Source organism: Zeus faber (assembly GCF_960531495.2).
Source record: "Zeus faber genome assembly, chromosome: 1".
Classification (NCBI taxonomy): domain Eukaryota; kingdom Metazoa; phylum Chordata; class Actinopteri; order Zeiformes; family Zeidae; genus Zeus; species Zeus faber.
The window spans coordinates 18,281,773-18,307,013 of NC_137193.1; the positions used below are offsets into that span (position 1 = coordinate 18,281,773).

General features: G+C 44.8%; 1 protein-coding gene across 1 annotated transcript; it reads left to right on the forward strand.

The window, feature by feature from the left end:
* Nucleotides 1–192: 192 nt before the first annotated feature.
* dnajc6 (DnaJ (Hsp40) homolog, subfamily C, member 6) lies at nt 193–24,007 on the forward strand (the record flags this gene model as incomplete). Its single annotated transcript, XM_080017804.1, has 19 exons — nt 193–421; nt 6,756–6,891; nt 11,209–11,258; nt 11,409–11,557; nt 12,705–12,827; nt 13,494–13,627; nt 14,250–14,444; nt 14,926–15,043; nt 15,630–15,709; nt 15,963–16,156; nt 16,331–16,357; nt 18,059–18,469; nt 20,157–20,285; nt 20,693–20,794; nt 21,526–21,663; nt 21,753–22,154; nt 22,658–22,800; nt 22,879–23,055; nt 23,906–24,007. The coding sequence occupies 19 exons, from the start codon at nt 193–195 to the stop codon at nt 24,005–24,007; spliced, it is 3,039 nt and encodes a 1,012-aa protein (XP_079873930.1).
* Between the last annotated feature and the right edge of the window lie 1,234 nt (nt 24,008–25,241).

Genomic DNA, 25,241 nt, shown 5'->3' on the forward strand with positions numbered 1-25,241 from the left:
CGTTAGCGAGTCTCGCACCGCCGGTCGGGGTCGGACCGTCCGTCCTATCGGAAGCGGAGGAGCGGAGCGCCGTGGTGGTGGCGGCCCCCCGTAGGTGCACCCCGCAGGAGCCGCAGAGGAGACGCCGCAGCTTCTTTTTATTTATTATTATTTTTTTTTCCCCCCCCTCTCTCTTCTTGCGTTGCCTCCGTAATGAGCCTGCTGAGCGGCTACAAGAAGAAGACCTGCGCTTACGATGGCTATGAATGTTTGCAGCTGGTCGATAGCGGCGGCGAGAGCTTCGGTTTCGGAGGAGGAGGAGGAGGAGGAGGGAGCAGCGGCGGCGGCGGCGGCGGCGGCGGCGGCGGCGGCGGCACGGTAGCGGCTTCAGCTTCCCTTGGACCGAGGGTTGGCCCGGACTGCAGCACCATGGACAGCTCAGGTAGGCAGCGCTGCGCCCTGCGTGCATGCGGCGCAACAAAAGCCATGTGCAATGGCTGCTGCGCGCATGCACGCGTACAGCGGTCATTGCATATCGCACATGGGCCGGCGCATGCTGTCGTGCGTGTGTCTGTGTGTGCCCTGAGATGACGCTTCTCTTTTTTTTTTTGCAAATATAACGTGTGGGGTTTTTTGTTTTTTTTTGCATCGCATTTGTGGATGTTTTGTGGAGTGTTCACACAATATATTGTCAATAATATATTATCCTCTATGGATAATATATAAGTCGACTAATATGGTGTTAATCAGGGGTGTCCGCAGGCCCCTAAAAAGTCTTAAAATGTCCATTTAGGTATTATAAATGTCCATCATTTAAAAGTTTCTATGTAGTCTTAACAATCTATTAAACCCTTAAGCTTTTTGCGATAATGATTGTATATTAATATTAGTGACATTACCATTATTACTACTACTATTACTATCATTATCATTATTTTTAGGCCTGACATTATGAGGACTGCTGTTGATACTGTAATGCTACATTTTGCATAATGCTGTACTACTGTAAATGCTGTAATGCTATACTACCAAGACTATAGATAGATATACTTATACAATATGACTATACACATATTTACTATAGCAGCTGATAACTAGTACTATCATATCACTTAACATTAATTAGGTTAAAATGTGTCTTAAAACTGTCTTAAGTATTAAATCTAACACTGGTACCTGTAGACACACTGGTTGATAATGTGTTAACGATTGAACATGATCCATGATAATTTCAGTGGCGAACCGCTTCTATGATTAATTGAGCCTGAAACACATCATAGGCACATCCCAGCAGCTGTGCTATTTATACAACTACTACTACCACTACTGCCACAGCCACTACCACCACTACCTCCGCTTCTGCTACAAGTAAAACCTACAATATAATTAGTGACAATGTAATTGTTGTTAGACAGAGCACTGACAGTTATAATTCGACAGGTGATGTGATTTCCCCCAGTGTTTTAATCCTAACCCATATTGGTTAAAAATACACCTGCCATTTAAGAAGCGTTTCAAAACTTGCTCACTTGGGCTGTTTCTGGCTTGACATGTGTGGCTTGTAAGGGCCTCTCTGAAGGGCCGGGGTCTTGCTGAGTATTTCTGTGTCGGACTCGCCACCCCCCTTGGCTCATCTTTGTGACGGGTGTATCTGTTTTCGTCTGTGGCTCCATCCGTCCCATTCACACCGAGCCGGATGTCGAGGGGACAAAGGTTGGGGCTCTCAAGGGAAGGAGGCTCACCAAGACAAACCATTGATCCCCTTGGCAAAAGGTCTCTCTCTCTCTTTCTCTCTCTCTTTCTCTCTCTCTCTCTCTCTCTCTCTCTCTCTCACTCTCTCTCTCTCCCCCCCCCCCCTCTCCCTCTCTCTCTCTCTCTCTCTCTCTCTCTCTCTCTCTCTCTCTCTCAATGTATCTCCCCTCTCCTCTTTTGCTTTCCCCTCTCTGCGTGTGGCTGAGCTGTGATAACAAGGGGTATATTCTAGGCTTGGGTCGATTTACGATTAAATCGTCTATCGGCAAACGACTCCATCAATCGCGATTGACATTGATGACAGACGGGTTTTTTTTATCTGCCTGGAGAAATCGGAGAATTGAAACGGTGTGTGTGCGGTTTACCGTGTTCTAAAACTGGAGCGGAGAGAGAGAGAGAGAGAGAGAGAGAGAGAGAAAAAGAGAGGGGCAGAGAGCGGGAGAGAGAGGGGGTGGAGGCTATCCATCTCTCCGCTCAGAGCTGTCCAGTAACTACTGGTGATCGGGTCTCACTTTGCGGGCAGGCGCGAGGGGCCGGTGCTCTTAAAAGGATCCCCAGCTCGGCCTCTGGGCATTTTTCCGCTCTGGACAAACGGAGCAGAGCAGTGGAGCCTGATCACTGGGAGGAGTCCGTGATCTGCACTCCGCTGTGCGCACGTCGCAGGTGCGCCAAGGTGCGAGGTTCATGAGGAGTTCCTCATGAATATAGCTTGCCCAGACAATCCTCAACCTCGACGGCCATTAATTTAAGATAAAAGATAAAACAAGCGGGCCTGATAAGAAGGGCACCGTGGGGTCTATGGGGCAGGTGCTCGGGCACCCACCCCCCACAGGTAACTGCCGCTCTACATGCAAATCTTGTGATATAAATATCGCAATACATGATATAATGTCATACAGCAAGATTTTGATTTATTGGTTTTCCTTATTTTCTTACTTATATGGAAAAGGAAAAACCTAACTCAGAGAATTGGAACAGAGTTGTTGTTGTATCTCCTCTAGACAGCAATGCGCGCGATGCGCCCGTGTATTTATCGTCATTTGTTTCCTACATGTATGAAACATTTTTTATACACAACTGAGTTAAGGGACTGTCCACGTCCTTGCTCCATACTGTTCCAAGAAAACCAGCGCGTCCCCATTGTTCGGGATGCACGTCTCCCCATTGCTTTCTGTTGCTATGGGATTTAATTTAGTAAAAACAGGATGTTTCTGTGTAAATACTTAACTTGTAAATAATAAATCCTGCACTTCTGGAACGGGGAAACTGCTTTTGCCGTGAACCCCATGCGCGCGCCACATGGTATATCGCCGATCGCCCAAGCCTATTATATTCCTGATTCTTTATTCTCTGACCGCTCAAAGCTTAGTAGTCGTCCCAAGATATCTGGCTTGTGTGTGCTTCTTCTAGCTCAGCTGCTCCTCCGACGGCAGGGCCTGTCATTGTCACTTACTTAATGCGCACTCCCACTTCCATCTGGTCACGGAGGAGTGATTGGCCGGGAAGCAAGCGCACAGGCTGGTTAACTCACCGACGGGCAGACAGGGGGGCAGAGACCGACGTACAGCATAGGCAGGAATAAACAGCCACTCAGCATTTAGATTTATTTCTAGATTGATGGATTTGTCCACACTATGGCTGCCAGGTTGATTCAAATCCAGAATCCACAGCAAGTAACAGCAGAACCAGCATTTCTACAATTGGCAAACAATTTACTCATTTGCATTGCGTGGTGAAATGTGCAAGGAATCTTTGAACTGGAGTTGTGCTTCTTGTCTACTGTATATCAGTCATGAATGCGAACTCATCTTTTTCAATGCCACAGTATTTTATCATTCATTCGGCATAGAAATACCCCTCGACAACAAACTTAACTGCTATAGCTCTCAAATACACACAGCAGTTTGGATGATAACAAGCCGAGTTCACATGAATTCACTTATACCTTATACCCAAACTTAACTCTTGCTTAGGTTATACCTCAACTTAACGTAACCTTATACCTCAACTTAAACATCTTTAACCTGAGTGACCTTTCCAGTTCCGGTGACGTCTTTGCGTGTGTGTTGCTGCTGCTGTTGTTGTTGCTGCTGGTGTCGATGTTGCTGCTGCCGTTGTTGCTGTTTCTGGGGCTGTTGTTGTTTTCAGTTGCTGCCACTGTGGTTGGAGTCGCTTTTATTGTTGTTTTTATTGTTGCTTTTGTTGTTGCTGTTGTTTCAGGGGCATTCTTTTGTAATGACCGGCTGACAACTACGTTCTCTCTTTCTTTTTTGTATTTCTTTGTAAAGCGCATTGTGTTCTCCTGGTATAAATTGCGCTCTATAAATAAAGTGTGACTTGACTTGACTTGACTTATACAAACTGTAAGATGCAAATGGACTGGGGCCGTTTTGGAGCATATTTAAGATCTATGGCCTACAAAGGAAAGGCATTGCCTTCCCCTTTATTGTGTGACCCCAACACTCTAGTATTATAGATATATTTAATGTATTTTTTTGACTCCGTGCGTAACGGGGAGTACGCATTCACCCCCCCCCCCCGGGAACATTTGTGTACTTTAGGATAATAAAAAGGTTGGGAACCCCTGCTCTAGAACGGGAACCTATTATCAGCAGTAGACTTGGGTAGGTTTTCAGCATGTCGCCAATCCTTTAAGTTATTCCCACCGGAGGACGGAACAACCGGGTCAAGCATTCAACATTCCAAACGTTTGTGTGAAGGGGCGACCGAACTAACGGGAAAGAGACAAGAGGGCCCCCTTTTTGATTTACATCATATTTTGGCGTTTTTCCATCGGCCCGTACTGCCGATGTGGCTTACCAGCCAGTGAGGTCATGAGATATTCAAGGCCCGGGGGCTGCTCTGTCGAAGATGACTAGTGATACACGTACTGCTCGTCTCATCAACGGAACTTATAATCAGGCAGCTCGACGTCCACTCTGACAGCACGGTAGTTCCTGACCCACAGATGCTGCTTGTTTTTCTCTTTGTCTATGGCTTTTTAGTCAGTGGTCCTGATTCAGTTTGTCCCGATTCAGGGCAAGCTATATAACTGCGCTGAGGTTGGGGCCTTTCAAGCCGGCAGAGTGTCATGTCCAGACAAGCAGTGGGTTTCCTGGGGGAAGAGCCGGGCTTTTCTGTGGTGTGGATCCCTCTGCGTCTGTCTCTCTGGTCTCTGTCTTCGTTTTACTGCCTATTCGCAATCCTTTTCTTAGTTTCCGTCAATCTCGCGTTGTGCTTTCCTGCCTAGATCCTTCTCTCTCTATGTCATTCCCGAAGTCCCTCACAGTCTCCCCGTTTCCTTTTGCTCACCCCCCCCCCCCCCCCCCGGGTGGTGGTGGTTGGGTTGGTGGTGTTTGAGCTTTTAGGCAGGGTTACCAGGTCTGTGTGACAAAACCAGTGTAACGGCCAATCAAGACCAGCCCAAAAACCAGCCCAAGTGCGTGCGAATCTCGCTTTTTTGCCGACAAAAAAGCTGTCGATGGGGAGAAAGTGTCCTCATTACGCACGGTTTGTTTCGTTCCGTACCTTTCCATGCATCACCTCCAGCCCCGTTTTTATTTATTTTTACTCTTATTTATAGATATTATAAATCTTATTTGCATGCAAAATAGGTCTACCCAGCCCGAGGACAACAAATTAAAATCTGCGGCGACGCTTAAAAAGTAGCCCAATTCCACGCGAAAACTGCAGACCTGGCAACACTGCTTTTGGGAGAGAGGCTTTGAGGCCTGTCCCTCTTTGTGGGGCACCTCTTTCTGTGAAGTCTCGGAAGCAGACTGCTCTATCGTCAGTGTCACCTCACTCGTCCGCCCCTACTTGGTAGCAGGTGTTACAGTGGCACTTTTTGTCCTTTTTTCCACTTTCTGAAAGGTGTTGATGAATGATGGGCTCAGAATGATTTGGGGGGCTCAGTGTCCACCTCTGGGTATTTCGTCACTCTGAATTGTCCATAGCTGTGGATAGTCTTAGAGATGTTCCAGCCTTGATTCCTGACTGCTCTCATAAATATCTCTGAATACCAGCGCACTTAGACCACTGGACTTAAAACGCCAAAGGGCTGCTGACTCACATATCAGTGTTGGGCCTGCTCCAAGACCGACTAACCCTTTCAAACACACACACACACACACACACACACACACACACACACACACACACACACACACACACACACACACACACACACACACACACACACACACAAGCACATTATGCTATCACATAGCTCACCAGTCCTGATGGTGCGTACATTACTTGACTTAGCGTCCTTGAGTCACAGATAGAACGTTTGCTTGCTGCTGTATGATGTGAAATGACTCATCCTGCCATCGTTGCCTTCCTAGGAATAGGAATCTTGCCTATGAATAACAATGAGAATAAATATGGATTTTGCCGAATTAATCCGAGCACTGTTCACTTCTAGCAGTCACAAAATTCGCTCATCCGCCGTAGTTTGTTGGCAAATCTGATTGTGTTGGGGTCAATGGTGTGGTTTGAGCAGCCACACCCGTCCTGGGTCTAGGTAATTGGGCCCCAGGATCAGTGTGGCTGTACACCCATTGCTTGGTCTAATGAGCAACATGTAAACCCCCCAATCCCCACACACACACACAGGAGAGGAGCCCTTGTCATGGCATGTTGTCCATCTGCTCCGGGGCTGGTTCCATCAAGCCCCCTCTCGACAATAAACTGGTGTTTTCTCAACCCCATTGTCCGTGTCTCAGTGCCGAAGGGCCCTGAATACGCCACTCCGGTGGCATGTGGCAGTTGGAACTGCTACACTGATCTTCCACAAGCAAATGAAAAGGTGTTCCAATAGTCAAGCCAGTGCCTCGGTTTGCATGTGCATGTTATTGTCTGTCTTTGTATTCTCAGTGTTTGCATTGTGTGTGTGTGTGTGTGTGTGTGTGTGTGTGTGTGTGTGTGTGTGTGTGTGTGTGTGTGTGTGTGTGTGCGTGTGTTTCTTTCTTTCTTTCCTTCTGCCCGGAATCTGGATTGCCTAACAGGTCCTCCATCCCCAGATATGGACGCCAACTACGGAGGCGGGCTCCTGGACATGGTAAAAGGCGGGGCCGGAAAGTTCTTCAGCAACTTCAAGGACAACCTGAAGGACACGCTCAAGGACACCTCCACCAAGGTCATGCATCAGGTCGCCACGTGAGTCAGCCGCATTTGACAACAAATAGCAGATTCGGTGAATACATTAAGAAATTAAATGAAATGAAGATTAACACTGAGCACTGACTAAGATAAAGCACAATAGACAATAAAGAGATAAGAGACATTCAAGTACAGCAGCAAATCTCGATCCGTTTCAAAGCCCAAAGTGAAAAAATGCACCAACGCACACACACACACACACACACACACACACACACACACACACACACACACACACACACACACACACACACACACCCCAAAAAACCTTGTCTGGCGATTGACTCAGGGAGTTTAAACAGCATTATTCTGTCTGTGCCTGTCACTTCCACTTCTCCCACTCTCTCGCTCTCGCTCCTCTCCACGTCCCATCCCACTCTTTGCTCCCTGGATCCTCCGCCCGCTTTTCCCCTCTCAACTGTTCCACGTGCCGCCGATCACCCTCTCCTCTCGTTTTCTGCATTCACCTCCTCTCGGGGCTGAATTATTCATGGAGGGCTCATTGTGCCAAACAGCCGACGCACGGCTGACACCAGAGGATTCATTTCACTTGGGCACCGAGCTCCTTTTCAACACACTGTTCCATATGTTTCCCTGGACATTAGGCAGGGCAGGGCGGTATTACTGTGGATTCCCAGAGAAAGGTGAAAGGTTTATCGGCGTTAGAACCCTCCACTACCCCACGGACCCAGAATGAGAAGTAGCCGGTGCCGGTGCGTCACACTACAAAGCTCTATGAAAGTCTATTTCTGAAATGACGCCGGCTGTGCACTTGCCAGACACAGAAATAAAGGTGGAAACTGGACATAAAATTACCACCACAGCACATAGTTCACGCTCACATCTAAATCTGTAAATGCCAGTTGAGAGAAAAAATGGAGAATAAAAATAATAAGATTACAAAACAGAAAATATACAGAATATACCAAATTAAATACTGTGCACAGGATAAGTTATTGTTATGGATATATGGGGTATAAATTATAAATATGAATGATTACTATGTATTTACTATGTATGTACTATGTATTACTATGTAGCTGTTATTGCTATTATACTATGTATTAAAAAGTAGCGTGAATGTGTGTGTGTATGTAAGGGATTGAAAGGTGGGGACACAGTGATATATATACTGTATATATATATGACGTGATATATATATTGTATATATATATATTTCTGTCCAAGTCCCAACTTTTTGTCCTTTTTTAAAATAAATTGTTTGATTTGGCTTCTAATTTCATGGGTATCGGAGGCGGGAGTTGAGAGTTTCTTGAATAATTTAGAGCGGCGGCGTCCTCCCTGTTTGTCTACCTGACTGGGGAGGTGTTTTGCTCGGGAACCGGCACGGCCGCGTCAACAGCAACAAGAGCGTGTTCTGTCCCCCACAAACACCAGGGCCTGTGACGGGGCCCGGACGGCGGCCTGTCTGAAAAGGCACAGTGTCCTTGGTTTGCCCCCACCCCAACGCCAAACACACCCACTCACACACATTCAACCCTCCCTCGCCCCTGTCTCGCGCTCTCACTCTCGCTCTCACTTTGTCCCCTTCACTCCCTGCCACTGTTTCATTTTTATCCGGTTTCCTGTTCGTTTTTCCGAGTTAATTTTCTCCATTCACCCCCCTCTTCTCTGTCTCTCTCTGGCCAAAAGATTAAAGTTTAACTCCCGTTTTGTCGCCTATTGTACGGTTGATAGTGGAGTGAATCACGTTATCGGTGCTGTTCTAGGGAAACGGAACACGGATAATTCGGACGCAGTGACTCAGAGGGGCTTTCAGGGCTCAGAGTCAGAGCAAAGCCGGCCAAATGAGTGAGGTTTCTGCTGTGATGTTATGCTATTTGTCAGCACTTTCTGAGGCACCGAGCCGTTAGTTTCGAATTTTATGTGAAACCTCACTCTACACTGGGATGTGCCAGAGTCTGAAAGAATGAAAGGAGGGTGTTTTTGAAGTTGGATAGAAGAGAGTGAGGAGGGAGGGTGGAAAACCCAACTGGGATCTAACCCACATAAACTCTCTGTCTGTCTGTCTGTCTGTCTGTACTGTCTGTGTGTGTATGTGTGCACGAGTGTTTGGCAAAGGTGAAGTTTAACTATTAATCATCATCTTGTTGGAACCCTGAGGGGTCCCCCGACCACACTTTGAGAACCACCAACGGTGAGAACTTGGACAGATGTGACGCTTGGTCTGATTTGGCCACCTTCAAGTCCTGGGCCTTCTACATCTATGTGCATCAGCACATTTCTGTCCAAAAGTACGAGTGAATTAAACAACTTTCATTGTTTCTGAGCACAAGTGTGTTTGTGCCTTTGTAAACCAGTCTCGTGGCGGCTGCGGGGAGCCTTCAGAGGGACTGATGTTCAAGATAAGATAAACCTTTATTAGTTCCACAATGGGGAAATTTACATTGTTACAGCAGCAAAAAGGGGACATCAGAAAATAGAGAGCATATAAGGGTAAGCACTATAAACAATATAAATATATAGAAAAAATAACATAAATAGGAATCAGAGTACTATGTGTATTTCACATATTGACACATTGCACATAAGGGATAGTACTTTTTATTTTTTGATAAAAAAGTGTGTGTGTGTGTGTGTGTGTGTGTGTGTGTGTGTGTGTGTGTGTGTGTGTGTGTGTGTGTGTGTGTGGGTGTGTGTGTTCCCTTCCGAGCCGTTATGAACTTTTGATTAGAGCCGGAGGAGCGCCGGCGCCCGTGCTTCCAGGTGTTCCAGTGTCAGTTTGGCAAATGCCAGCTGCTGGAGCTCCACATGCCCCAAGCTCTCAGAGCCCCCCGTGCAAGTTCTGGTGCTGAGTGGGCGTCCATCGGAGGGTCGATTGGTGAAGGCAAAGGGCCGTGGAGCCGGAGACAAACTACCTGTCACCTCTGGCTTTGTGGCTTTCTTGCAATATTTAGAGAAACTCAAAACAATGTCTCTAAAGAGTAGAGAGGAGTCACTCCAGCAAAGGAGTCGAAGTCGGCGAGGAGGAGGAGGAGGAGGCCGGTCTCCATTCTGGACCAACTTTGTTGTTTTTATCCTTACATTAAAAAAAAAAGTAACGTACTGTAGAGAGCTGCTAAAAAAACTAATCTACGTCAGCTACTATCTGTAATGCTGATTTATTTACATTTCTTAAGAAATGTTAATACTATCACCAGAATTCATGTTGTCCATTAGAGAGTGAACAGTCATATTACAGTTTGCAGCTCAAAAAACATTAAAGTGCTTTAAACCGGAGGGAAAATTCTCCCGTTCTCACGCATGGTAAATACATGCCGATTGAGAAATTCTCAGTTGAAATGTCTCAAATAACATTGCACATCAAACAGCAGTAGTTTGCAGTAGTTTGTTCGTTTGTACTTACGGCCATGGGTGAGCAAAATATGCCCAAAAAGTGAAAACGAATCATCCCATCGATATCAACACAGAAACCTCAGAGGATCCTACTTGTTCTGAATCACACGTGGAGCTCTCCCCCAGCGTGACGGGCTCCAGGGTCTTGTGCTGCATTTTAATTGGTCAGAACCGGATCCGGTGGGGATAATCAGGGAGCCTGCATAGCCCGCAGCTATTGGCCACCGCCGTTTAAACCTGACACCTGCCCCGCGCCTCTTCAGAAATTGCTCCAACCTACCAATCAGAGGGGACGTGTAGACTATTGATATATTCTGCTTTATGGGCAATACTAATATGATTCAGCACAGCATGGAATTCTGTTATCCAAGAACTTGCCAAAGCTCGCCCAGTCTTAACATTCCTTACACAACCATCAAGTTGAGGGCGACCTGAGAGCCATATGGCTCTGATCCACGGCCACACAAAGAGAGATGGTCGGCCTGGTTTCGCCTGGCTAAGGGTGGTTGTCACGAGTGGCGTCGGCGCATTAGTCCCCCTTGCCCCCCATGTCCTCTTCCTCCCGGCGGTCAATGTCTTCCAAATGTTCTAAAGCAGGAGAACAGGAGTTGCCGTGCAATGCTGCCGGGTGAAAAACCCTAGAAATTCTCAAGTCAAATGATGTGTTAGTTGGAGCATTTTTTTTATTTTTTATTTTTTACTTCTGTGTTTCGGGGAGGTTCAGGTCATTCTGAGGTTATGAAAATGTCTGAGGATCGAATGACATTCATTGACTGTATTGTAGATGTGTACACCTAAACCAATGAGGACTTCAATATTACACTTCTTCTTGTTCTGGGTTGACTATACATATTTATATTGTGCCTGCTGTTAACTTTACATTACAAAATTCAACTTCCTTAAACTTGTCTGTAATAAAGTATTCCGCATATGAAATGATTTTTAATTTTGTTGCAGGTACACAAAAGGAGAGCTGGACATTGCCTACATCACATCACGAATCATAGGTAAATATATATCGTTTCTTGTTCATGATACGTCTATGTATGCATAGATGTGTGATATGATATCATTCAAACCGTTTCAATGATCAACAGCAGCAGGGTCCCATAAATGACGACCGTCAACTGTAATCATTTATTATTCTCCCGTGTCAGTGATGACCTACCCAGCGGAATCGGTGCAGATCGGCTACCAAAACCACGTGGAGGATATCCGGTCCTTCCTGGACAGTCGCCATGCCGACCACTACACCGTGTTCAACCTGTCACAGCGGAACTACCGCGGCGCCAAATTCTCCAACCGGGTGAGTGGGTCAGGTGACGAGATGCCGGGGCTTCTCCAGCAGATCACTGTTCCGGCAATGTAGTCAAGCCCGACAACCATTCCTCTCTCCCTTCTCGTCAATGAAAGACCTCAGACCCAAACGAAATCTGCTGAAATGGCCACCCGAGCTGCGACTGTTAGTTGAAGACCCAGCACAGTGGAAGTGGACCTGGGATTGATGTGACCTAGATATTTGTCGCGTTTCGATTTTTTGCAATCACGGCCGCTCTGCAGAGATCCTTGGATTACTCCAGCATCTGGATGAGATCACTCCACATACAGCAGATGGTGTGAAGTGCACGCAGAGGCTTTTGCAGGCGGCATGGCCCACGCCGCCCCCTGTCTGTGGGTCGGAGTTACTGCGGTTCCAGCGCATGAGTCATGGTGGAAACACGGTGAAGTGTTGTGTTGGCACTGTCACCGCAGAGTGCATTGCTAATCAGAGCTCCTCAGCCTCTCTCAACGCCTCCTGGTTCTGTTTATCTTGGGTTCTTCCCTTTCCTTTCTTTTCTTTTCTTCCTTGTCTTTGTTTCTACTTTCCCGCTTGCTTCCTGCTTTCACTTCTTCCACACCTCCTCCCTTGCTCCCTCATAGTATTGTTTATTTATGTATCTTTGTGTTTTTGTATATATTTTATACAGGATATACATTAAAAAATATATATACTGTATATATACTGTATATATTAAGTACATTATATATATATATACTGTATATATAAAGTATTTATCTATCTATATATACTGTATGTATAAAGTTTATATAGATATACTGTGTATATATATATATAAAGTATCTATCTATATATAATATATATAAAGTCTCTCTCTATATATATATATATATATATATATATATATATACTGTATATATAAAGTATCTATCTGTCTGTCTGTCTGTCTGTCTGTCTGTCTGTCTGTCCATCTATCGATCCATCCAATAAAACATTTCTTCTGTCTATGTCCCATTTCCCTCCTCCCTCCAGTTTCCTTTTTTGTCTAACAATACCCACTACATTCACCCTCTCTCTCTCTCCTCTCTCTCTCTCTCTCTCTCTCTCTCTCTCTCTCTCTCTCTCTCTCTCTCTCTCTCTCTCTCTCTCTCTCTCTCTCTCTGTCTCCCTCCAGGTTTCCGAGTGCAACTGGCCGTCCCGCCAGGCGCCCAGCCTCCACAACCTTTTCGCTGTGTGTAAAAACATGCACAACTGGCTCAAGCAGAACCCCAAAAACGTGTGTGTCATCACTTGCTCGGTAAGGAGGAAGTCCAAGCAAGGAGTTGTTCCCGACGAGCGACACCGCAAGCGAAAAAAGAACAGAAATACAGTCAAGAAGTACACAAGCTGCTCTCGGTCAGATTGACTACTGAACTGTAGAATGGGATTTAATGCGCTACTGGTTTAATATAGAGTATCTTTGTGCCCTTTCACATCGGGTCAGTTGGATTCTCTACTGTGTGTTAGAATGTGGTTGAAGGTCTTTGCCAAATTGCTGGGCTTTCATGTGGACATTTCATGTGGATGAATATTATAAGATGTGGTCTTGCCACATCCTATATTATTCATCACTGACATGTTGTTCTCTCTCCCCTGGATATATATAAGTATATATATAAGGTCTGTAATTATCTAGTCAGAAGAACTTTTTAATGCCAGTTTTAATAGTCAGGACTGAAAACACATTATTTTTGGGGAATTGGAGGATAAGTGTAAAGGGTAAAGAATATATATATGTGTATACAATAATAGAGGCATGGATAGCAATAGATGAGTTGGTCTAAGTTATTATAATGTCATAACATATTGTTTTTTTTATAACACATATTGTATAACACATGCAGGTTTTAAATCATTTCCCTGCCCTACAAATCTTTGTTTGTGTTATAGAATCACATTGTCTCACATTTTCCTCTCTTTTTAGGATGGGCGTGCTCCATCGGGCGTTTTGGTCTGTGCCATGTTCTGCTTCTGCCACCTCTTCCACAACCCCGTGCCTGCCATGCAGCTGCTCAGTGCCAAGAGACCAGGCTCTGGCCTCTGGCCCTCCCACCGCAGGTCCCGACCCACAGCATTTTCTTTACATGTAGAAGCATGTTAGATGTTCCTAATGGAGAAAACCTGATTATTTTGTGTTAAAATACCCCAAATTGACAGGCCACCTCTGCACTGTTCGGTATAAGTAATGGATCACATTGCTACTTGTTATCGGACTAAATGTTTAGAATTCATCAACAGGGAAAATGTAGTTACGTGTATACTATATTTGAGTTAATGTAAATATGTACTTAATATGTTCTTTGTCCTACCTTCAAAATCAAACATTCTGTAGACATAAATTCACAAAAGGAAATAAATGGCTAAAAAGAGGGTTGCAGCAGAGAAAGACAGAGCACAACCAAAACCGTGAGACCAAACCATGAGATTCAAAGCTGCAAGACTTTAAACAGAGAAATCAGGCAAAAGAATAACAATGGGAGAATAATCAGGGTCAAACTCGACGAGCCATTGTTGAGCGTGTGCATGTGAGAGAGAGGAAATTGTGATGCCGAGACACGTGTTTTGTTTTATTTATCAGTCTCCTGATCTTTGTCCGTCTGTGATAATGGCCGCAAGAGCACTGGAAAATATAGAGAGAAGAATGGAGTTAAGGTTTCTGTCTCACCCTCTCCCGGCGCAGGTACATTGGCTATGTGTGCAGCATGGTGTCGGAGAGGCCCAGCCTGCCGCACTCCAAGCCCCTGGTGCTCCGCTCGCTCACCATGAGCCCGGTGCCGTGCTTTAACAAGCAGCGCAGTGGCTGCCGGCCCTTCTGCGACGTCCTCATCGGGGAAACCAAGATCTTCACCACGGCTCAGGAGTACGAGAGGATGAGGTGAGGATTGTTTTATATATTTATATATATATATATATATATATATATATATATATATATATATATATATATATATAATATTATTTTTGTTACTATTATGATAATAATAATTATTATTATTATTATTTTATTTTTATTATTTTTTATTATTGGTATGACAACAGTCCTTACGATGCCAAAGAATGCCAAGACAATGTATATTACAATTGAATTACATTGTAACATAAAATTATTACAACAACAACAATAATAATAATAATAATAATAATAATAATAACCATAATGATAATATAACAATAATAATAATAATAATAATAATAATAATAATAATAATAATAATAATAATAATAATAATAATAATAATAAATGAAAAGACATCACTCATTGGGACACCCTTTATTTCTCCCCTCTTTTCCTCAATCCCTCACAATCACTTAATCTATCTTGTATATCGCCACCCCCCAATGTCCCATCCCCCCAGAGAGCACAGGCTCCAGGAGGGCAAGGTGGTGTTTCCTCTGGGCGTGAGTGTCCAAGGGGACGTGGTTGTCTCCGTCTACCACATGAGGTCCACCATCGGAGGACGCCTGCAAGCCAAGGTACAACCTGTAGCCACCAAAATCCACTGAGTTTGTTTTTTAAGCGTGAACGTCTGCGGGAACCCGGGCTAGAAGCTCTGGACTGTATATGAAGAAAGCGCAACAATGGTCGACTGAGCGATCAAGTTTCCATGGGAACAACAAGGTTTTTAGAGTTCAAGGATGTAACAGTAACGGCAGAACATCTATTCGGGAAAACAGCGTCAAAACCACGGGCATGACATAACTGGGTGACAGAGAAAAATTAAAGATTATTTTTAGGACCAAGTGGGAATACTAGTCCCTTGATAATCATGATATGATACTTTACCCCCGTATCATGGATAGAAGATTAGACAGAATGAGCTCCATAATTAGATTAATTAGATTAAGCTGTTAGTGACGGGACCCCGGAATGGCAAAAAAGTATCTTTGGAAGCGTAGCTATTCGAGAAGTGCTCGGCTGGTCGACGTCGATGAGGGGAATCGTTACTGAATCCTGTGACTTAGGCCGTTTGGAACAAGTTCTGCTGTGGTGGTGCTGGCGAGGCTGATAAACTAGCAGGTTCAAATGAGCTTTCTTTCTTCTCCGGTGTTCAACACCCAGGTGTCCAACACCCAGATCTTCCAGATCCAGTTCCACACTGGCTTCATTGCTCCTGGGACCACAGTGTTGAAGTTTAACAAGTAAGCAGCTCTATTCTATTCTATTCAATTCTATTCTGTTCCACTCTATTCTATTCTATTCCACTGTATTCTACCCCACTCTCCACTATTCTGTTCCACTCTATTTTATTGTACTCTATTCTAAACAGTACTTGTACTTTGGTCTGTCAAATAACAATGATAGTGAATTCCCCAATTGGGGAATTTATCTCCCTAAATATTGATCTCAGAGATCAAAAAATGCTTAAAAAATGCTCTCTCTCCCTCGCTCCAGACCAGATCTGGACGCGTGCGACTCTCCGGAGAAGTATCCGCAGCTGTTCCACATGGTGCTGGATGTGGAGGTGGAGGGCACGGACAAGCAGAAGGACCTGACGCCGCCGTGGGAGCAGTTCCCCTGCAAAGACCTCAGCCCCAACGTGCTCTTCTACTGCCACCAGGAGCACCAGGACGCCCTAGCCATCGCCGGTACATGGGGCAAATGCAAACACACACACACACACACACACACACACACGTGCGCGCACACACACACACACACACACACACACACACACACACACACACATAAAATTGTGAAAAATATCTTGAGGTCTTTGTTAAGTAAAGCTTAATGTTATTTTATTTTTTTGTCCTTCCAAGATGAGATGGAGGGCTTGGACCTAGAGGGTAAGACAGTAGAAGAGGCCGTAGAGGTGCTAGGCGACTGTATTCAAGCACTCAATTCAACCAAGCTGATAAAAAATAATATGTAGCAGAAACATTTGGTCTGAGAATGCCGTTGTATATAATATATATATATTGTATACACACCTTATCAAGAAATCACTTCATTGTGAATGCTGTGTGAATTGTGAATACATTTGTCCTTCAATTGGAAATTGGTTGAGTAGAAATAGAATGTGTCCTCTGTTATAAAACACATTTATTTTTGGTAGAAAATGTTTACTTTCCCTTATGGATTGTGCACACTCGTTTTAATAAAAAAAATGTTTTTTTATATATATATATATTCACATTTTTAGATATTTGTTTGTTTTATACATTTATATTTTCATTGGGATTCTGTGATGAATTATATTCAATTCTATTGTATTTGAAGTTTGGGAACAAAGTATGGGATTAAGTAAAAATGTTCTACCAAAGAGGAAATTAGCCAAGTGACCTGATTCTTTACAAGGCGTTTTCCACTAGATTAATTGTAGTAAATAGGTTTAGTGTCCACACAGATGTTGGTCTCTGGCGCAGATGTTCCCTAGGCCCCTGCAGCAGTGCTCCATCACGGAGACCTAGCGGAGTATTCCTCCTCTCCGTGTCTGTTCTCCTTCCCCCTTTCGTTTCCTGTGTACCTGCTTCCACATCATTTTATCTATGTTTTTCAGAGATGGATAACTCCGGGGTTGGAAAGCAAAAGTCCTGCCGTGTTTTTGCTCCAGCCGTGCATTGATCCAGCCGATTCTCGTGATGGCGAAGTGAGGCTTTCTAAAGAGGCTTTGCAGCCAATTGTATCGCAAATAGATTCATTTAAGGCAGTGTGCACTAGTGACCCCTGCTGGTAGAAATAAGTTACGACAAAACAAACAGCTCTTCCTCGAAACAGTTTCTATAACTATAAACAGAAGCACAAGCAAATCATCATGCGTCAGGGTTAGAGCCGGTAATAGCAACTCTTCTTGCGTAATCTCTTGCTGTTCTATTCACCTTATTGGGAGATTTCAATTCATAGTGTTCCTGAACAGGAGAAGACTTCATGTTTTTCATAGGCTCTATTGAAGCGAACCAAAAAAACTCCCCCAAAAAACTCCCTACAACGTCAGTTCTCTCTCTCTCTCTCTCTTTCTCTCTCTCTTTATATATATATATATATATATATATATATATATATATATATATATATATATATATATATATATATATATACTGCATATACTGTGTGTGTATGTATATATAAAGCCAAAATACTCTCCACAACAACTAAAGACAGCCCACAAACCACAGGGGTGTGTCGCTTCTGTATCAACTGTCCGAAACCCGAATCAAAGCGATCACATGGTTCTGTCAAAACTATCTCTGTGAAGTCTCGATCTCAGCAGACATGCTTGTTTGGAGCCTCGGAACCTCAGATTAGAACGTAACATCACTGGCTGATTCCACTCAACAGGGATGATGCCACTCAGAAAGTCCACATGGTTGACTCAAAATCCTAGAGGGGATTTTTACTTTCTGAACCCGGGTTTTTGCTTGGTTATTTCCCACTTTTCCTGTCCTCCCACACCCTACCTCCCCTGCTTGTTCTATCTCTGACATGTTTATTAAGTGCATCTCTCTCACTCTCTCTCTCTCATTCTCTCTCTCTCGTTTCCCCCACAGAGCCCAGTCGGCCTCAGGGCGGTCCGGACAGCCGGGGGGTGGAGGAGAGCGAGCCTTCGGACGATGAGATGCTCTCACTCTCCAGCCAGCAGAGCATTGCCAGCTCCTCCGCCCAGAAACCCGCCCCTCCAGCTCACGCTGCCGCCGCCGCCGCCGACGCCACCACCACCGCCACCGCCACTCCTCCTCCGGCCGCCGAGGAGGTGGACCTCCTGGGCCTGGGCGGGGCCATCAACCCCTCCTGCGCGTCCTCGCAGCCACCGCCGGCCGCCAGCGCTACCGCCACCGACCTCCTGGGAGACCTTTTCGGGGGCCCCCCGGAACCGCCAAGCGGCCCCTCCTCCACTCAGTCCACGCCGCACAAAGTCGCCCCCAACGGTGCCTCATCCTGTCCCTCACCCGCCCCCCCAGGTGAGGTGGTATGGGAGAAATTATGTCATAAAACATCAATATGTGCAGTATATATACGTATATATACATATATATATAAAATTATATATCAAAACTGAGGTATTTCTGTTGACGCACTCACAAAGGAAGATGTGTCTAGCATGTATAGTTTCTGAGATATGAGACATTTCTTTGCAGGTAGTTGCAGGGAGGCGTCTCCCATACACACTCATTGAAAGCACTTAATGACTTCACTCTGGCTGAAGCACGTTCTCGCCTCAAAACTCTTCTGTCTTTGCATCGCTGGAATGGTCTCAATTCTTACCGAGACTGGACAAATCCTACACCAAACTGTTCATGAACCTCTTCCGACGCTGATGATGTAAATATCTAAGCTGTGCCATTTATAATATATGGAATATATAATATTAAAGCAGCGGGGCAAGTCCTCCAATGAAAACCTATGAAGAATCAATTTTGTTTCTCCGTTCCAACTGACCAGTGTTGCCAGAAAACCAAACAATGGTACAAGTATGAATAGAATAGAATTATCGTCTTTCAGGGCAAAATATCTGGCATTCAAATCCAGACGGAGCCGCAAACAAGAACTGCGTTTGCATCGTGTATGAATCTGTGCCGAGGGCCCCTCAGCGATGTGATTGGAGCCTCCCCGCTCCAAATCAGCTCTATACCATTTCACTATTATGAAGAAAAAAAAACATGAAACTTTGACAAAATGGCAAAATTATCGTAGTCTGGGAACGCTGCAAGCGACACACCTGTGTTTTGCGTGTAAGTGCTGATTGTCGCTGTTTCTATGGTAACAGACAGGGGGGGGGGGGGGGGTGCAGTGGGCAGGAAAGGTGGGGACACAGAGGTGTGGGCCATGGGGGCTATGAGAAATTGGCTGTAATTTCCTCAATTCTTACTCGATTTGGACAAATGATAGATCAAACTGTTTGTGACAAGTCCCTTGTCGTTTGCGGGGTAGAGGGATGGACCAGGAGGCAGGTCAGTTGCTGGGCATTTATTTCACATAAATGTCTTTTCAATCAAACATAAAGTTCTGGAGCTTTAAGGCTCTGGGATGGAGGCCCAGCTTCGCTGTCAGGAGAGCGAGAGAGAGAGGGAGAGAGAGAGAGAGAGAGAGAGAGAGAGAGCAAGAGAGAGAGGTGAAACCACTGCAGCTTTTAAAGACGGCAGCTGCGTCCCCTTCCAGTTGTCAGTGGTGCCAAAACCCCTCCCTACTACCACACTGTTCATCTACTTCTCGGCTGCATAATTACATTATAAAATAACAATTATAGTGACAATTTTAAAAATGATTTACCATGATAATTAATTGATAACGATGACATGGTTATAATAATCGTAACATAACTGCTCACATTACTGTAGGAATTGTCTAGTTATTATTATTGTTATTGTTATTATTATTATTATTATTATTATTATTATTATTATTATTATTATTATTATTATTATTATTATTATTATTATAATTGTTGTTATTATTATTTTAATTCCACTGTCCGATAATGATTTAAACATTAAAAAATATTAATTCAGGACCATTTTGTGACCATTGCAATATTTTTCATATTAGATACACAAAGAATTCAGATTTATCTCTACATTCTATGCAAAAAAAAACCCCAACGTGATAATGTTATATTTTTCTTATTTCTTATTTCTCCCCCTACCACAGTGTTCAATCCCTTCGGGGCGGGGCCCATGCCGAAGCCCCAAGAGCTGATGGGTTCCTTCCTGGGAGCAGGTAACATAACACAACTTCCTACTTGCTCTCCGTCGCCCACCCTACAGCCCACGCCACACTTCTGCTTCCCCCACAGCCAACACTTTCACAGGCTTGGGGCGTGGGGCTGGGTATGCACATCTTTTGAGACGGAACTATAAAGTTCAAAGGTGAAGAGAAAAGAAGAGAATTTGATGTTGAAAACCAGTAAGGAGGGAACTGATGGCCAAATACTCAGGAGTAACATTATAGTTGAATTATTCATTATTCATATAGTGGTAAAGTCCAATTAAAATTAAATCTAGGGCCTTGAGGAGCTATTCAATCACTCTCTCATGTCTGCATTTTCCCCTCCAGGGATGAATAATCAATAATCCAAAAAGAAGTATCTAGTATCTAAAAAGATGTCGAGAAAACACCGCGATACCTCAAAGCTATGTGGTAGGTGGATTTGATTTGGTCTGATTGCCCTTCCTGTGCTCTGATAGGCCGGAGCTCCCCGGTCCCGCCGGCCACCCCAACGGTCAACATCCAGCAACAGAACGCCATGGGAGGGTGGGACTGGAACAGGACGGCCGCCACCAGCGCAGGTACAAGCAACAAGCACGCAACACTAATATGAGAAGGCAAACAAGCGCGCACGCACACACGCTTGCGCGCGCACACACGCTTGCGCGCGCACACGAACACGCACAAACACACACGCGCACACACACAAACAACAGCACGCTCTAACAAATCTAGGGGGCCGGACACAAGTGCACCCATACACAACACATGCAGACTCATCAGCCAAAAAGCGCCCTCAACTGGTACTCAAATAAGTCAGACCTAATCAGAATCTGTTTAATTATAAGGTACATTTTCATATACATATGGAAATTTGCCGTGGTGAGGTGCATTTCTGTATCGACAATTAACATTATAAAAAACAGTTTACAGTTACAACGTCTACAGCAGTGTTTCTCATATTCATTGTATATAACGTTTAAAAGAAAAACACATATGGCACGCATACAGTACATATTTTACGTTATTTTTCTTTTTTTTTCTACCAATGGCAGTGAAGGGGGTACTCGGCTGAACAAAGATCTTAAAGGGGGTTCACTACTAAAAAAGGTTTGAGAAGCACCGGTCTACAGTGTCTAACAGTGTTATAACAACTAATTTAGCAAAGGACACATACAGCACCATTGTATCTGGACGTAGAGTGAACTTTTGTGTCTGTTGTGACCTAGATAAATTCCTTAATCTATAATAGGATTCCACCAGCCCAACTAGTGTTTTCTGTTCCGGGCTCGATCTGTCGTCATTTTTTCAGGTGGAGGATTCGGCATCGGCAGTCAGTCGGCCACCACCAGTCCCACAAGCTCGGTCCACAGCACACCGACCCACCAGACCAAGCCCAACACTCTGGACCCCTTCGCCAACATCGGCAACCTGGGGGGCAGCCTCGGAGGTCAGCTGCTATCATACTGTGGCACTGTATTGTGACAATTCCCCGTTATTCCCTTCCCTTGCTCGCATTTCCTCCTTTGTCTCCCACAGGAGGTGCTGGCTTTTCCAGCAAGCCCACCACGCCCACCGGCACCCCTAACCCTGCCTTTCCCCCCATGGGCTCCCCGTCACGGCCCCCTCCGTCTCCGCAGCATGCGGGGGGGGGCTGGCAGCCCCACGCCGGGGGCGGCTTCCCTTCCTGGCAGCCTGGTGGCGGAGGGGGATGTGCTGTGGGTGGAGGTGGTGGCGGCGGAGCCGGGGGAGCTGGGGGAGCTGGGGGTGGGTGGCAGCCACAAGGCCAGGGCCCGAGCCCCCAGTCCAAGCCCAGCCCCAGCCACACCACTTTGCCACACACCTCGCCCCAGAACCGACCAAACTACAACGTCAGCTTCTCTGCCATGGGCAGAGAGGGAGGCTCCCCCGGCCCGGCAGGGAAAGCACCGGCCCCTGGGGGTGAGTAAAATCTTTCAAGGATGCAAGGTGTGCCAGGCTTCCGATACCTCAAATGCTGTTTGGAAAACTGTGACAATGAATTCTAACACCTAAACATGATTTTTTAATTAATTTCCTTCCTGCCATTGTCTAGGTCAGTGGGTCCCAACCTGGGGTGTGGCCCCCTAACGGGATCACCAAAGATCACAGGGGGCCCCTGTGATAGATAGATACCTTATTCATCCCTGGGGGGAAATTGCAGTGTCACAGCAGCTCACATAAAAAATTGGCCTTAATAACAAAGTAATACAAATAAATATAGAATAAAAATGGCAATGCGCAGGAAACCTCAGAATGAACAAGAATGGATGGCCTCATGAGAGCCATGGGAAAGGTGGGAACCACTTGTCCAATGAACCAGTTTGGAGGCTTCAGATATATGCATTCAGGAATCAATCGCTCTCTCGCTCTCTCTCTCTCTCTCTCTCTCTCTCTCTCGCTCTCTCTCTCTCTCTCTCGGCCAGGGTCCAAGCCCAGGGCATCGGACGCTAACTTCGACGACCTGCTGTCCGGCTTTGCCGGGGCCAAGGAGAAGAAAGGCCCCAGGACCATAGCGGAGATGAGGAAAGAAGAAATGGCCAAAGAGATGGACCCCGAGAAGCTCAAGGTGAGAGAAAACCACAATTGACACTCTGAATCTGGCAGATAAAAATGATATTTAAATCGGTATGCTTTCACTCGGCAGATCCTGGACTGGATCGAGGGGAAGGAGCGTAACATCCGTGCGCTGCTATCCACCATGCACACGGTGCTGTGGGCGGGCGAGACACGCTGGAGGCCGGTGGGCATGGCCGACCTGGTGACGCCCGAGCAGGTGAAGAAGGTCTACCGGAAGGCTGTGCTGGTGGTGCACCCGGACAAGGTGGGGCATGCATGTACACACACACACGCACGCACGCACGCACACATTCAGGTATAGGAGGCTTGTAGAGTCATAGAAGGGTGTTGTAGAGTGATTTTTTTAAACTTAAAACAGCACTAAAAAATGAATCATTTTTAAATGACTTATAAATGACTTAGAGCAGCTCTAAAGGACTTTCAAATTATGGGGACATTAAATGTGTCCTCACAATCCGAGTATGCTATTACGGTGATGCTGGTGAGTATTTCTCGAGGTATTTTGTCCTTTATAACCATTTATACACCCACACACATACATCGCCACAGAACGTAGTGTGTTTATAGATTTATGGTAGTCTGGTAGAAAATATTGATACACTTGATTCTCTGTTTTCCAATACTGTTACGTTACAAAATAAAAGTGCCAATATTTTATTTATGGATGGTTTAAAATGTTTGTTGTTTCCCCTGGTCTCCTAGGTTGTATTTCGGTATTGTAATGCTGCTTTGTTCTACCGTGATTTGTGAATTGTGTTATAGCTATTTGCTTTTCGAGATTCAAAATTCCTTTATTGCCAAATAATAGCATATTAATAGACACCATGTGTCTTGATATATTGAATTATGTCTCCTATATTGTAATGCATATATTGTTTTTGCCAACGCACAGCTCTAATATGGTCTGTATGTATTGTGCAAACTGGTCAGTATTTTGCACCTAATAAAGTTTACTCTGCTACATATCACATATTCCTTATTTACATACACCATCTCTTTGATTTTCTCAGACTTTTTTTATTCAAGAGTAAATGACTTATCCTGAACATGCAAAATATATAAGGATCCCTGAAGCGTTTTCCTCCTCTTCGCAGGCAACGGGGCAGCCCTATGAACAATACGCCAAGATGATTTTCATGGAACTGAACGATGCCTGGTCAGAATTTGAAAGCCAAGGACAAAAAGCGCTCTACTGAGGAGCGAGATGGATGGAAAACGGAGCTGTGACGGAGAACTTCCCGACGACCTCTCGTAAAACCTTTTTTTCCCCCACGACATCTGCCTTCATATCCGTGCTTTGACGGGCGGTTTCTCTCAAGAACACTTCTGAACGATGGCAACCATACCAACGGTGTATTCATCACAACAAACCAACAGTGTGGCATCCCGTGTGTGTGTGTGTGTGTGTGTGTGTGTGTGTGTGTGTGTGTGTGTGTGTGTGTGTGTGTGTGTGTGTGTGTGTGTGTGTGTGTGTGTGTGTGTTTTCCTCACCCTGTGAAGTGTCCCTCATCCTGAACCAACCCACCGATCAGAGCAGGTGCTCAGTAGGGAGGACCCAGCACAAGTAAGAGGATTAAGGGATAATCAAAACATGCAGGGTGAACCAAACACAGATTTAGAGAATGGATCACAACACACTCTTTATTTTATTTTTTTATTTTTTTCTTCAATGTGAAACTAATGTGCATGACAAGCTCGTCATCCGAAAAATTTTCTGACAGCGGTGAAAGCGTCAATTCAGAGTCTAGACCAAGCTGTGTGAAAATCAAATTGTAATAATAGCTATAATAATTCAAATAATAACCACTATTAGTATATTACCGTTCATATGCAACATGCAACTCAAAGGGGTGGTTTGGCAGACACAGATTAGGCCTAATCTGAGACTAAATCACACTTTTAATCTGGACTAACTGAAATGGCCTTTCTCAGTCACGGTTTAAAATAGACTTGCCCTAGTCTTGGTTTAAAACTGATTTCCAGAAGGAAGATGAGAGCTAATCTAGGTCTGAGTGAAGGCTTGAAGGCAGGTTTATCTTTGGATTAATGGATGTGGCCTCCAGGTTGACCCTGACAATAGAGGAAATTGATTATTTGGACTAAGACCAGCACCAAGACCAGACATATGGAACTGATTGGTCCTTCATTAGCTTAGTCGAGGACTTCTCAGAAAGGCATTTTTAAATTCTGGATTAATTTAAGTAGGATTATCCTAGTCCTGATTTAGAATAAACCCCATCCACGAAAGCACCCCTAATTAATAAAAATCCGAAATGAAATATTATACTAAATTTCATTTTTGGGTTGTTGATTTAGACCTATAATTTAATACAATAGAATTTAATTTATAGCAATGGAAAGTTGACGCAAACGCAATGAGCAAGATGACACAAAAGTGGAATTTGTTGGCCCTACTGTATTTCGGCAGCT